Source organism: Condylura cristata, unplaced genomic scaffold (genome assembly GCF_000260355.1).
Source record: "Condylura cristata isolate star-nosed mole 26May11 unplaced genomic scaffold, ConCri1.0 scaffold00003, whole genome shotgun sequence".
In the NCBI taxonomy this organism is placed as follows: domain Eukaryota; kingdom Metazoa; phylum Chordata; class Mammalia; order Eulipotyphla; family Talpidae; genus Condylura; species Condylura cristata.
In genome coordinates, this window is record NW_004567104.1 from 23,652,754 (window position 1) to 23,669,050 (window position 16,297).

The window sequence follows — 16,297 nt, forward strand, 5'->3', positions numbered from 1 at the left end:
ATATATATATATAAAATACACACATATGTATGTGTGTATGTATGTATATATGTATGCATATATGTATATGTATATATGTATATATACATGTATGTATGTATATGTGTATATGTATGTATGTATATATATTTTTTAAAACTACAATGACAAAGAGAACAGAAAAATAGAAAGATAGACTGGCAGGATGTATGGCAAAATATTGACCCCCGATGAAACTGGATGAAGGAGGTGGGGTGAAGTTTAATTTACTAATTGTTGGTTATAAAAATGTTTGGATACAAAGAGTCAATAAATAAAGTGGATATTCTTTCAAAACTCACTACTGGACTCCTTGCCTACTCCTGTGACTGAGTCCATTAGACATGCATGGTCTAAAACATGACCCCTCTTTAAGGAGATTCCTGGAAATGACTCACATGGTAAAGTTTTGGGTTGGGGCTCTGATTTTAAGTCTACTTTTGTGTATTGATGTGAAGTTATCATCCTGCAAATTCTCCTGGTGACGCAGAGTTAGGATTTTTCAAGGCTCATTTGTGATTTGGTGAGCTTTTAGCATGAATCTGTTTATTAAACAAATTAAAGCAAGTATCTTATGAAAATTATATAAATGGCCTGTTCATGAGGGTTTTGCTGCTGTTAGAAAATGGGCACGCACCATTCTGCCTCCCACGTCTTATCCTTTTGTCCCATCTTCATATACTAACCTGGCTACAGCAGCCATCTCTGCTGCTATGAGCTGCCATATATTTCTTTCTCTTTCTGTCTTGGGGCTTCTCTGCTACCACTCTTAGAGCAGGTATGAACTGAACTTAAGAAGCCGACAGGAGTCTGAGTTTATATATTTTGTTCTTTCATCTTTGAGGTATGAAGATGTGAAGCATATTTCACAGATCTCCTCAGAGGTAAGAGGAGAGTAGAACTCTAGCTCCCCACACACTGACTAGCTCAAAACAGTGCCTTTGAGTTGGCTCCCCTTGCTTAACTCTTTCCAAGATATTGATACTATTTCCTGATTCTTAGGAAAATCATGCATATAGAAGACTTGGTCTTTGGTTTTAGATTTTGGCAGAAATTGGACTAACACAAGGAAACCTCTCATTATGACTGAAGCATGTGAGACATGTTATTATAACATACTATAACAGCCATTTTTTTAAGGGCTTGTGTGGTATCTATAAAAAACATTAGGAAAGCATCAGGAGACTCTTACTGCTATTTGGCCTTCGGCTGGTCATTTAAACATCAGGTGACTGGCAAAGCCATAGTGATGATAGGGAGTTATCAAGGAGACTTGTTGGTAAGTGTGAAGGACCCTGTTACCTGGTTATAGAATGCTGACCATTCTATTTAGTAGAATGTGTTGAGAGTAGAAAGTTCACTAATTAAAAGGGTGCTGAGAGAGTAGATGTGAGCAACAAGATAAAGGTTGGTGGTGGTAGGGTTTTTGAACTGAGACATAAAAATAAAAAATTGAGCATGACAAGGAGTGTAATGAATCCATAATGGGGATTGCAATGGAGGAGCAAAGCTCTTATCAGAAGGCCAGGAAAGGCTGCAAGGAGAGACTTGAAGCAAAATCCCACAGAATTAGGCAGGAACATTTTTAACTTAAATTGTATTAAATTAATGTGATAAAATAACAGTGAGGAATAACCCCAGCTCAGGAGGAGGGGAGAATAAGGAGCAAGACTGACAATTGAAGACTTGCATGCACAGACTGGTTACACATTCTTAATTACTTGTTTTCTTGTCTAGCTCAAGGTAATCCTGTTACTTCTGTGTCTCTGTGGTTAGATATTGTAATACTTAGGGCATGACCACTTGATGTGTTTTCTGCCACATTAAAGTAGAGATGCTGAGGTCCTGATTAAATCATTTCGCCTTACAGCTACTCCAAGGGAACCCCTACGAATGATGGCCCCCTTAAGAAGAATAATTAACAATAGCTATATTATTCATATTAATTTGTAGTTACTGCTTACTATAATTAACATTATTTATGAAAATCATTATAATTATAGTATTTTACAATGCACAGAGTATTTTCCCATCCATTTTGGTATCACAGTCTTTCAACATCCCTGTGACTTAGGTTGAGCAGTTAATGTTCTCCTTGTTTTATAGGTGAGGAAACTATCAAGGGAAGAATTTCACCAGATTCCAACCCATATTTATTTTTTTTCCAATATATTATTTGTACATGAGTTTAAGAAACAAGCTGATCAAATTCATGCTTATTGGCTCTTCCTGGTGGCATGACAGATTGAAGTGCAGCATTATGAGGCTATCTGCAGCCACTACAGCATGAGTTCTATTCTTGGCCAGGGAGCTGACTCGCATGGCATAGCAGACCTCTCCTGCCTCGCCATCACTTCCATCAGTGGTGTATTTCAGCATCTGCCTGCTCTGCTTCCCACTCTGTCTCTGGTGAATCCTCTCACCCCCCCCACACCTCTGGCCTGTACCCTAGTTCATATATGCATAAATAACTAAATCTTTAAAAAAAAATCATGCTGGGCCCTCCCTGGTGGCGCAGCGGGTTAAAGCACGGCACCAAGAAGCTTAAGCCACCTCTGCATGAGTTCGATCCCTGCCTGCCCCGGAGGAGACCCACCCGCTGCTCCCCTCAGCAGTGTACTTCGTCGATCTGCCTGTTCTGCTTCCCACTCTGTCTCAGGTGAATCCTCTCACCCTCTACATCTCTGGCCTGTACCCCAGTTCTGTATGAATAAATAAATAAATCTTTAAAAAAATCATGCTTATTACAGTGTTTCATAATTTTAATAAGAAAACTGGGTTTGCCCACTTCTCGTGACTTCCATAACAATTGGTCCTACCTTTTCTTGTACCAGGACCTTCTGCCTGGACTGTTCACATGAATTTTAAATATAAAAACAATTCTTAATGATAATCTTCCAAAGTAGTACATAGTTACTAGTACTTTGTAAAATAAAGATGAGGTCACCTCTTCTAGAGGGATTAACACTTTGAAAGCCTGTTCTAAGGCAAAGACTACTGTCTGTATAGGGTATGACCAAGTGGAAATTTAGAGTGAGAAAACCTAGCTAACCTGTCATTTTCACTGTCTTTATGTTGTTGGCTGTGGCAAACAAAGGAAAATCTCTTAATTTTTAAAAGTAATATAGTAGTTTATTTTTATATCATTTTGTACCTTTTTCCATCGCAGCTGTAATCCCCATGGGCTTCCCATCACCAAATCAGCTGTGTGCCATCACCATAGACCAGTGCACTCCACTCCCCCTCCCCTCCTTTTTTTATCCCATTGCCCACTTTACCCCCGTAAAATGTCTCTAGTATATAGTTATTCATTATTATTTTCTCCCCTGGTCCTTTATACTCCTGCTATGAGTGAAACCATCCGGTAGAAAATCTCTTAATTTTTATAAGACTGTCTTCACATCTGAACCACACAGTATAAAATCAAACCCACAGAAAACATCTTTGGCTGCCTTGGTATACTAGACTTTATACTCACTACAGCACAGTACCCACTACTCCTTCTGTGTACTTCTAGCTGCTTTTATCTAAACATAGCGATATAGAAAAGGTTACTGACTCAATCTATGGCAGAAGTTGTCATTATTCATTCACTTATTGACTCAAAGATATTTATTGAAGACTTCCATGGATTAGTCCCCTACGTATGACTTTGGAGAATATGTCAATCATACAAGCTTCTCACCTTCATGAAATGTACATTCTCCTGGGTGAGACTGTTAATAGACAACTAAAGCTCATGAAAGTACTATTAGATGGTAATATATATTGAGAAAAATCAGAAAACAATGAGGAGATAGGGTGGCGTTAGCCATCACACAACTCCACCATGAAAGAGAAAACAATGAGAAGGCTGCTTTAGATAATGTGATTTGAAGTGATTACACAAATAAGTATACCACTCCCTCTGAGGCCAGTGGCAATCTTGTGGTTTGGCTCCAAGGAACTGGGGCACATCTTCAGGAATTGGTATCAGTGTGCCAGTGATAGATTAGGTCCAGAGGAATGCAGTCATGCTGCTGAATGTCACAAGCGATGGATCGATGCTCTAGAACCTATTATGGTTGCTTTATGCAACTTATATAGGCTCCAGAACTCAGGACTTATATAAATTCCAGAATTCAGGAAAGGTAATCTGGTGAGCAGCCTACTAGGAGCAAAGGGACTAGTGGTCTTATGCTATCATTGCCTGATGCAGCATATTCACTAACAGGATAAATTAGAATGTTATAATATTTAGTTCTAGGTTGTCCAGATAACATATTTTTCATTGTTGTTCTTGTTGCTGGGATATTCTGTTTGGTTGGCAAAAAAATGCTTTTTGTAAACTCTTCCAGATAATGTCCTGATGTTTAACTTCCTTCAACAAGTTCCATAGAGTTGACTAAGTTACACTGACTGCCCATTATTTCCTTCCTGTTGGGTCTGTCTGTGGATGTACTTTAGTTTCTTGATGGAGTCTTAAGAGACTCTTCTGTCACACATGTATGTCACCATAACAGATTATTTTAACCCACCTTACTCCCAATCTTAGGGCAATTTCACTTCATTTTTCCTCGCCTTACATTCTAAGCAAATTGCTTTTCCCAACCCTGTCCCTAATTCTAAGGAATGTCCAGTGAATAGTGTCCAGGGAACTTGCCCTTTTGATCCTGTGTGCAATCAGAAGTGTGTGCTCCTAAGCATGAAACAGTGCATGTGAAATAAACAGAGTCCCGTTTTCATGGTCAGTTAGCACTCTCATAAGCTTCCTTGTGTTCCTTTTCTAGTTCACTCTTGAGGCACATCCCTTGTGACATGTCACCTCTCACACACAGTACTTCTAATATCCATTGATCACCCTTTGATGTAACTCTGCTCCTTTACTTGTCTCTTCCTGTTCCAGTTAAAATACCATCACTCTACATAGTACTTTCTAAGCACAGTGAACTTGCACCATCTCTCAGGTTGTATATGTGTTTTGAGTGCAGGGCTAGAGACAATTATATCCTTTTACTTCTAAACTCATAAAAAATTTCAAACAAATCTGTATTAAATAATCACCTTCTGACTCCTTATTGTCAGAAAAAGATAATTCTATTCTTTTCAATCTCACAGAGATTTTGTAAAAGCTAAAAAAAATGAGATGCAGGAAAGTTGGCAGAAAGCCATACTATTACTTGAGATCTTTGAACTCATCATGTTATCAATGGAAGCTGGAAGTATCCTTTTGTAACATGTCCGTTGCTTCTGGCAGGGAAATCCTGGAGGCAAGACCCTTGAGGAGAGACGCTCCAGCCTGGATGCAGAAATTGACTCATTGACTAGCATCTTGGCTGATCTTGAATGCAGCTCCCCTTATAAGCCTCGCCCTCCACAGGTAAGCCCTGTCCATCAGTCTCCCTTTTCCTCTACTGTGATCTGAATAAGCATTCTGCTTCTTGAACCCTTTCAGTCTGTATTCATCTTCTGAGTCAGTTGTCAAAGTTGTTCTTTTATTTAATATCAACTTGTGTTAATGGAAAGAATCACATGGATGTTACCAGTGTTTTCTTAAAAATAACAACACACCATCGTTATATAACAATGCTTGAAGTAATAAATTGTTATTTTTTCCCAATGTCTTGATATTTTTTCTGGCTGTGACTGTGTGGGTTTCATACATGCTAACAATCTGAGCTTGACTATATTGAAGTTGAAGCTATGTCTTTTATAAAGAAATTCCATAGTTGTATATTGAAGTGACTTCCATATTTTTTGTTATAGTAATGCTATAAGGGACATGCTTTTGTATATTTTCTCAGTTCATATTCCTTCAGAAGTGGGATTTCCACATCAAGTTTGTGCCTACATTGTTTTGTTTCCAAAGATTGTGAATAACATATAATGGTATCAAATATTTGAATATATGATTTTTCTCCTCAAACACACAAGATTTTGGTGGTAAAAAAATAATATATTTTTAAGTGCATATGATGCCTTGTTACCAGTTTTTCTTTGCATTCCTTTCTTACAGTGGAGCTTCTTAATGTAATGTCTGCCTTTCAGAAGCTGATCTTTCCCTATGAGTGGTCATTCCCTGCATCACTGAGTTCTTGAATCACTAATGGCAACTCCATTTCAAGGCTTCTGTGTCCTCAGAGGACAGCAAGCAGTTTTAGATGCAAACCCTAGGTCAGCATTCTAGTCACTATGTTGTTTGACTCTCCATGATGTTTGTTTGACTAAATGACACAGCATATGACATCCTCATATCTTGTTCTAGTTGTTGAACAGCACCTCTTAAATTAACAGTAGTTCAGTCACAAACTTTATACCAGTCCTGCTCTCTGTTATGTCATCTCAACACCTCACTGCATATAAGTTCTCATTAGACATGTTCTTTTTACCTTTCCTAGACATACAATGGAGCTATTGAGGGAACACCACAAAACACATGGAAACTTAGCTTTTCTTTGATAGCTCTCTGCTCTTGTTTCCCCTGGGCTTGCCATAGTAAATACCCTCTTCATTCAGTAAAAATATACTGAGCATAGGAATGTAGGTGGCATGGTGGACTTTTCGGGAAACTGTTAGGACAAGGGAAGTGGATATTTGAAAGGAGAAAAATAAAACCCACATGTCATCTCCCTAGAGACCTTAGTATTTGTTTACAATGACTAATTTGTAAAAGCGTAAGGAAAGATAATTGTTTGGAAGGTGACAGGATCTGAGAAGTTTCACAAAGAGACTTACTGGTTCAGCTAGAAGGATGTGTAGAATTGTGCTTGTTGTGGACAAGAGGTGAGAATAACCTGAGCCACAAGCAGAAAGGTACAGGTCATATCCAGCAAGCTAAATAGCAGCATGTCAGCAGACAAGGCTCCTGAAGGCCAGGATGTATTCGAGGGTGAGAGATTTCCTCCTGAAAGCCTGTGACAGATTTGAAAACCTGATTAAATTGTTAGTCATTTATATATAATGGGCCAATAGTTGAACTTTCTCAAGCAGGGGAAAGCTAAGCTAAAACTAAAGCTCATTATGAAAATGGGACATAGGAAACAATACCAACTCCGGCAGGTATCAGAAAGATTGACCTGAGACTGAGAAGTATTTTTCAGCAAACAGCCTGATTTCATGATTTCTGGCCACTGCTCAGCTTTAGGCTTTGCTTCTGTTCCCTTTGAGCATGTGCCTCAAGCCTAGTTCCCTCGCACAGCAAAGTCACTGAATTTGCCACTGAGCTTAACTGCTCTAGTACTTCTATTCTACTTGCCTCCCACAACTCCATTTTAACAGGGTTTTTAAATTCTTTCTCTAAAATTATTGTACCGTAACATATACTGGTGAGAATTGGCTTAGAGGTTTTTGTCTTCATTCTTGAAGACTGTCTACACATGCCTCCCATAAACCACTACATTTTTAATGGGTTTATTCACCAGCTACATTTTTATTTGAGCAATCTTGCTATGTACACAAACTCATAATCACTGATATTTGCACAGTACTTTCCTGGGTCTGAAGCACTTTCACATAGAGTCTCACTTGAGAAAGAGGCAGATATCTCATATCTGAGATATAGATAGTATGCTCATTTTGTGCATGAGGGAACTTAGACTTAGCAGATAACTGACTTGTCTTAGGACATATGACGACAATGTGGGCACAAGCAGACCTTGAATTTAGAACTATTTTGATTTTTTAAAAACAGTTTTGGTTTATAACATTAAATAGATAGCAGAAATGTCTCATTATAAGTCAGTATCTGTATATACTATATTAAATTCACTAATAAAATTCCAGTTCTATTCCTCACTATACAGTTAACCCCTTCTACTCTACTGACCTAGCCCTTCCCATCTGCCCTTCTGTTAATCACTAATTTATACCTATATTTAATGTGTATTTTTGTCATTTTTTAATGTGTAGTACATATAAATGATCCATATATAAATTCAGTCATGCAGCGTTTATCTTATCCTTGTCTTAGCTTCACTAAGCATAATATCCTTTAACTTCTTCCATATTGTTGCAAATGCCACAATTTTATCTTTACTTTTAATTACAATTAGTATTAATTGTGTAAATCTACATGTCCTCTTTTTTTAAATTCTGGAATCATGGTGAATGAGGAATGTCATGATTTTTAAAAATTATTTTAGCAGTGACAAGTAATGAAATCAGTCTTGAGTAATAGTACCTCTCGAATGAGGATCTTTTATAAAATGAACTATATCCATAAGATTGAAAATTAATAATAACTTATGTAGAATGAGTTGAATATAAAGTGAATTCTAATTTTAATGTGCCTATTCCATTGAGAACTTAGAATGGCCATAACAACTTTTTTATTGTTTAAATTTAGAGAAGCAAGGGTTAACTGGGAGATATAGCTCACTCTTCTGAATTATTTTCACTCTGGTGAAACTGAGTTAGACATGTTACTCTTTACTAGTTAGTATAATTATATGGTGTGAGAATAATAATCACACACTTAAAATATTAAAAGGATGTGCCAAGAGAAGACGTCTTCAGTAGACTATGTTGTATTATAATTAAAAGGAGCTTGGAAAGTCCTGGAAGTATAGACTGGTAATGCTGAATTTTGATGTTTCCATTTTGATCCAAAGTAAGTTGCAAAATCCACTGAGTCACCTGACTATTTAGATTAGACTAGTAGGTTTATGATTTCTCACTCATCAGGCATGTTTTGAGTATTATCTCCAACTCTCCTCAATCACCTTTGTCAGACTTCTTTGATTCATGAATCTAAAGGAAATTTAACTTATTTGTGGAATGTTATACAGGATGGGGTCCAAGGGAGGTCCATTCATATAACAACTTTGAAAGCAGTCCAATTTCTTGGAATGAAATTTTAAAAGGACATTTTAATCCTTTTTTCAAAGAAAAAAGACTCCTACCAGTAGTGCTGTTCACTTTTTTATCCATGCTTTTTTGGGAAAATGTATTTAATCTCACAAATTTAATTATTTGCCTAACATTTATTAAGATCTCACTATGGCCCAGGCATAGAAATATAAAGGTTAGTGTCAGCATGCCCTTGCTAGAGTAATTGTAATTGATAGTCTTACATAATAAACAACTGAATAGTTCAAAGTGCACAAAAGATAGGCTGCAGTATGCTATCTTATCATGTGACTCACCAAGTGTTGAAATTGTTGGAAAATTAAGAATAAAATATCAACATTGTTCTTTCTGTCTTTCTAGGGAAGTGTCAGGAAAGATTTCATAAACAAGTATCATTTAAATTCACTTGACTTTGTGTGTAGTGAGGAGGGTATGGGATTCATGATGAAAAAATGAGAGGAATGAGAAAAGTCAAAGAATGTTTAAAGTGAAGGACTTGTTTGAAAAATTTTAGTACAATTGCAATATGAAGAATATGGAGTTCAAAATGGATTGACAATTCAAAGATTGACATGCACTGATACTCTTTTGTTACCCAATGACTCTGACAGTAAGAGGAGATTCAAAAAGTAGACGGGATAACAGTAGTGATTCTGGCTGTAGTGGAATTAGGGTAAACCTTTTACATCAGATATAAAAATATACATCCTGACACTTTACAGTTAGGCAACTAAATTATCTTAGTGTTTTGAAATAAAATTTATTATCATCTTCACTTGTAATTGTGGGGTAGTTTTAAAGAACATATGTGAGATGTTTGGAGGTGGTTGTATGGTTCATTGTAGACCCAGCAAAATCGTAGAAAGTCTGAGCTTAAGTGGGCCATTGAGACCATGTAGTCAGTCTCTCATCTTAGAGAAGGAACCTTACAGTCCATAGAGGGAATGAACTTGTTCAGACAGGCTCAGCTAGAGGTAAGATAACTGATTATTTTAATTTCCCTGAACCATGACTTAATGGTCCTGTGTGGTTAATTACAAGGGACAACCTTGAAGCAGTGATTGTAAGTAACCTAGGGACAGTACGATCTTCTCAAAAAATTCAGTTTATCCCCAAATAGTACAACACTTTCTATAGACTATCTATTGGAAACACTAAAAAGGAGTAGGTAAACAGTATCTTACCTGAAGGATAGACAGCATTTGTGACATTGTAGCAATGTGAAGTTGGTGTGTGTTTAAAACTCACCCATTATGCATCATTTGTTATTACACACACATATACAACTAGGGGAGCAATTGAAATAATGTACATTTCTTAGATGACAAAAAATAAATCATGGATTTATGATTTTTTCCTTCCTTGACATAGACAACCTAATATGGCCTCCTTTTAATAGCTGGTAAAAGATTGTGTTTTCTTCACACAGTGGGTTCAGTAGGGTTGCAGCTAGTTCTTAGGTGAGTTGGAAGAACTTTCAGATGTATTCTTGATGAAATTTTTATGGTAATTGGGCACTTAGTAATGTTTATATCAAGTTGTTTATGAATGATGAGTGGATTTTCATTATCCTCATTTAGACTAGTATGAACAAATGTGGAGATATTTTCAGGGTCTGGATAGGGTTGAAGATAGTTTGGTAGTGTAGACTCCAATTTCATCAACAAGGACACTGTCTCAGTTCCATGCTGTCATGTCTCTAGAAACAGCTGTGTTAGGTGTGCATTTGTCCACATCCCCAGTTTGAGATTGCCTTTCCTTATTTCTAAAATAGACATGTAGACCATAATCCTTTCCCTGTTGCAGAGATGCAGGAGAGCAAAATGATGTAAGATTGACGTGACTCAAAGGTCCAGTTTTCCTTCCTATTTTGTTTGGGATTTTTTCATTTATGTCTGGAGCTAGTTTTAAATCTTTAGGCTTATTCAGATTTGGGGCTGATCCTTTCTGAATGCTGCTTATAATCTGTAAGTGATATCTTCACTTTCTTGATTTAGAGCATTTCAAAAGTACTGAAACTTCCCCTTGCTACAGGGCAACTGAGAAAGTAAATGCTGCTTGGTCATAAGGATACATGTTTAATTGCAATTCCAGTGCTCCCACACTGAGTTATTTTCATAAAGCAATAATCTATGGGGCTGCCTGAGAAATTATTTCAGGTGTTGTATGTTATAAAGAACTTTTTATTAGGAATGATGTGGCCTGAGGGTTTGGAGGCAGCATAATCAGGGTGGAGTCTTGTGGTGCTATGTATCTTCAATTCTCATGTGCTCCCTGTTCTAGCTCGCAAAAGCCATGAGCAGCTGCAGGGGAGATTAATTAGTAATTAAATTTTTAATATTTCATGTTTTCCAGTGCAACGAAAACATTCAGGCTACTGGGAAATGAAAGGTACAATGTGTTTTTACTGTGTGATGAGATGTATACCATCTCTACAGATAGGGACCTTGATGGTTTTCTGTTTGGCTTCTTGGGAACTGAAGTAAGAACTGGGTCTTAATCTGCTGAAAAATAGAGTAAGTTTGGGCAGTATAATTTTTCTTGCCCCATAATGTACTGGGAAAATTTTTGGAGCAGACTGTACTGTCTGCTCACTAATAACTTTCTTTGGGAAATATGGTAAAAGTTGAAATGTTTGGGAATCTGTTTATATATAAGAAACTAACTAGAATTGAGTAAGATACAACGTGCAAAAGTAACATTTTGAAAGAAAAAGCCACTTAATTTTTTGCAGTGTCCATGTTTAGAAGATCTGGGCTATTTTGAATTAGTCTTTACCTGACAGGGAACTTCAGTTAAATAACAATGAGATGGGGGTGGAGAAGTAGTTAGCTGACTCAGAGCTGCATGGCATGGATTTGATGATGGGCAATTAATTTTTAGATTGTATATAATTGCATCTCAATAACATTTATACCTCCTTCTTTTTTAGAGGATATTTGTGTTTGTGCCATGTATGACAAGCACAGTAAGGTTAGCCATGAAATGTAATAATTTCAGGGTGGAAAATTAGACTGAAAATCTATCTTAGATTATACCTCTAAAAAAATTCTGCATGAATATGTCCATTTTACATGCCTCATTGTAAGAGTGTCCTCTGGTGTATGGTGTAGGTTGGTCCTAGCACTGTTACAAGAAGAAGCTGAGCAGGTAGCTGCTTCTGAGTACCATGCAGAAACCATTTTACTGGAACTGGTGGAACCCAGTATCTTCTATGAAGCCCTGGTCGTTGGCCCTGGGTTAGTCTTTAACTATGATTGATTGGCAAGACCTTGATGGGTTCTTGGCTCAGAAATGATTGTGTTATAATATACTGAATTGTTTAGTCCAGTTATTAAACTACTCCATTTTGTAGCAACATCTTATTGGAAATACTTGATCCAGTGACCATGCAGAGGCACTGTAAATACAAAGAACTTTCTGGTCAGAACTGGTTTCATATTTCTTTGCTTCTTACCCACTATTTAAATCTCTCTTTTGGTAACAGCCTTGATCTGAAACCCCATGACACTTTTTTTTTTTTAATTTAAAATAAACATGACATTCATGCAAATACATAAGAGTGATTTAAGAAGAAAAACCCATACTTGAAATAAGGTAGAGTGATTGATTTTTTCCATGTTAATGCCATTTCCTTTATATATAATACAGCTAAAATAATATAAAAGGATTATAAGGATGGTCTCTCCAAATAGAAGGTTAGAGTTGGTTAATAACCAACCCTCCGTATCACCATTGGCCATTGTGAGTAACTGGTCTGCCCTCCATACAAAATACCACACTGGAGTATAACTGCTAAACTTCTTATTGCATTGTGGTAAAAATGCTCCCCAAATCATATATGTTATTCAGTAAGTTTATCAATGTTACCTATGAAATTTTAATTTGTTATGATTAGTAATTTGAATGCAAGTTATTTCCTATAAAACTGGAGTTTTGTGGAATGAAAGAGCACATCTTACAGCTAAACCAATAGGTAGGAGTAGTTTTCACTGGTAAATGCAGACAGGCCCATTCATTCATTTTAAAATTTGTCTTTCTCTATTCCCTGGGCCTTTAACCAAAACCACACCTATACTATTATATTAGGGTTCAAAGCCATAGAAGGGAATTAATTTTTGTTTCTGTGTACTGAATCATAAATTATTCAAATATAAAATAAATGTCCTTATTTTTCTATCTCATAAACTATACCTTAGAGACAATAAATGCACGTAGTAGTTTTAGTTTGAACAGCAAAGAAGTAATTGTTATAAACACCACAGTATGAACTCTTTGAAGCAAGATATCTTTTGTTTCCTACCACAACAAGAACATATAAATTCACATATATGGAATGAATAGGTATATGTGTTATCAAATCTTGTAATGACATATATCCACATCCTGGAAATCGGATAGAGCCTAATACAGAGTTGATATTGAGTTAGTGCTTGGCAAAGTTAGAGCTGATTTTTGGCTTTTCATCATGAACATGTATTTTCACCAATAAAATTGAGTAACAAGTTCAAGCAAATATGTTCTGCAAGGTGAACCCAGTGGTAGCCACTGTGTTAGCTAACATTTTCAGCTTTATTCCCCTTATATCATTTTATTGGCTTATATCACTTGATGGTAGTGTTCTCAGTTGAGAAGATGATGTTATTTTAATTTATAATTCAATACAGCACCCATTATTTTGTTACTGGGATGATATGAAAACTAAACGTCAAGTTCTATGTTGTATCCTCTGCAGAACTGCTGAAAAAAGCCACCCCATTATATTACACAGCGCCACCTAATACAATGATCAGTGTGATAAATTATCTGACTGATGAACTGATATATGCTTCCATTTTTTTTATAAAACAAACAGTATCTCCAGAATTATCGTAAGACTTTATTACTTGAGATTCTATGATTCATCTCTTCCTTTACCGCACTATTTCTGATTCCTCTTGACCTGATATTTGAAATGTCATAAGTATACACCAATTATAAGCCATTTTAAAGCTATTTAATTGCCTCAACTGATTTGTGCTTTTAAAATGGAAATACACTTTTTATTTATACCTGCATATGTGCCTGTGAGCATCCTTAATATATGAATATTTCAGACTTTTTTTCAAAAGTACATTTAATTTTGAATGGATTATTTTGCTTATGTTGGTGGTAAAAAATGGATCTATTAAAGTAACATATTGCATTGGCATAAATAAAATATAAGACTAAAAGTGGCCTAAAGAGATTGAATATTTATTTGTTGCTTTAAGAATTGTGATATTTCAGAAAGTTACAAGTATTGATAGTAATATTACTCATTGCCTGAATCATTCCTGAAATGTCTTTTACTTAAAAAAGATTTATTTATTTATGTATATAAGAACTGAGGTATAGGCCAGAGGTTCAGGGCTGAGAGGATTTACCAGAAACAGAGTGGGGAGCAGAAATATACTGCTAAGGGGAGCAGCAGGTGAGACAGGATAGGTCTGCTGTGCCGTGTGGGTCAGCTCCCTGGCTGAGGATCAAACTTGTGCTGCAGTGGCTGCGGATAACTTTGTAGTGCTGTGCTTAACCCCTTGCACCACCAGGGAGGCCCATTACTGTAGTGTCTTACATATTTTCTGATTCTGTCTTGATGCTGTAATTACTTACATTAATATACTGAAAAATGTTGCTTCTTAAATACTGTTAGAGATATTAAGCTTCTGAGCAATATGGAATCTTCTTGGCTTTCTATGCCACTCAACCTATGAGTGATAATTTATTTCCCAAATGGCCACATATACAAAACTGATCCTTACCAAGGCAGACCACATCAGGAAACAGTTAATAAAAAACATTCTGAATGACTTAATATTCTATTTAATACTAATACCAGAGTTCCCTTTCTCATCAGCCAGCTTAGCAAAGCTAAAAGTTAGTGATTAACTGTGTTTGTGAAGAAATCTACTTTAACTGTCGCGAAGGGAGAAAATAGAGTGAGACTCAGAGTACTCAGCTTGTAATTACATTAAAACCTGATTCCCAAATATTTTCTCAAGGAAGGATATGACTCGAGATGTGCCTTTACCCCCTGTCTTGATATCCATCATATTGGGAGGATAAAAAAGAAATGAGCAATACAATTTATAGATAAAGATATGATGGAGTAAAGACTAACATACACTTTGACATTTGGGACTAGTCATGGGTGGCTTTCTGAGATGGGAAATTTGTTTCAAGTTTAGTCTATGTATTTTTTAAGAGCTGCTTGGATTCTCTAATTTGCTAGTTTATTCACTCATATTCTTAATATTTTCTATTATTCACCACATCTAATTGAATATAAAATCTGTTGAATTGTTGAAGATATTAAAGAAGATCAAGTAAGTGTCCATTGCATGGTAAAGTAAATATTGTTAAGATGGCATCACCCCCAGTTGATATGTAACTTCAAATTAGTCTATCAGAATTAACTGCCTACATTAAGACACTTACAGCTCAAGATACATATAATCCAATTTAAAAAATCTAGAAAGGAGCTGAATAGACTTTTAACCAAAGATATACAAGAGGCTAGTGTACATAGAAAAAGATGTTTGGTGCCAGTAGTATTCAAGAAAATGACATTTCAAACCTACTGTGAGATACCACTTTATACATACTAAGATGTTCATAATAATAAAATAGAAAAATAATAACAAATTGACAAAGATAATGAAACTGAAACTATTATTTATTGCTGATTGATTATAAAATGTTGAGGCCATGTTGGAAAAATCTAGCTGTTCCTCAAAAGATAGAGTTACACCAAGATGAAGTGATTGCATTCCTAAGTACACACACATATATTTTAAAAGAATTAGAACATACATTTACACAAAAACCTGCACATAGATATGCATAATAGTATAACTCATAATACTCTAAAAGTGGAAATAAGGGCCTCCCTGGAAGTTTAGGGGCTAAGTCTCAGTGCTATTACACTACCACCACAATGGCCTGAATTCCATTCAAGGCCAGGGAGCTGACCCACATGGTGCAGCTGGCCTCTCCTATCTCAGCGATTGTTCCCCTTAGCAGTGTATTTCAGTGGATCCCACCCTCTCTGGTGAATCCACACTTCTGGTTTATGCCCCAGTTCTCCTATGCATAAATAAATAGAATCAATCTTTTAAAAAATTAAAAATGGAAGTAATATAAAAATCCATCAATTGATGGATTAATAAGCAAAACATAGTATATGTCCATAACACTGAATATTGTTTAGCCTGACATACTGATACATTGCACACTCACACACACACTCATATACAGTGTGTGTGTGTATGCATATGATGTATATGTATATATGTATATATATTCACACATGCTTATTATAGACAAAACTAGGTGTTCATATATATGGACAAAACATAAATTTTTTTAAACATATGCAAAAAGCCAGAACCAAAAGATTTTGTATTCCCAATTATATGATTTATATATATGT

General features: G+C 36.0%; 1 protein-coding gene across 1 annotated transcript in view; it reads left to right on the forward strand.

The window, feature by feature from the left end:
- Positions 1-16,297, forward strand: part of LPP (LIM domain containing preferred translocation partner in lipoma) — a 561,646-nt gene that overhangs the window by 241,752 nt on the left and 303,597 nt on the right. Inside the window, exon 6 of the mRNA XM_004675087.2 lies at positions 5,255-5,377. Within this exon, the coding sequence (XP_004675144.1) occupies positions 5,255-5,377 (123 nt within the window). The remainder of the gene's footprint in view (positions 1-5,254; positions 5,378-16,297) is intronic.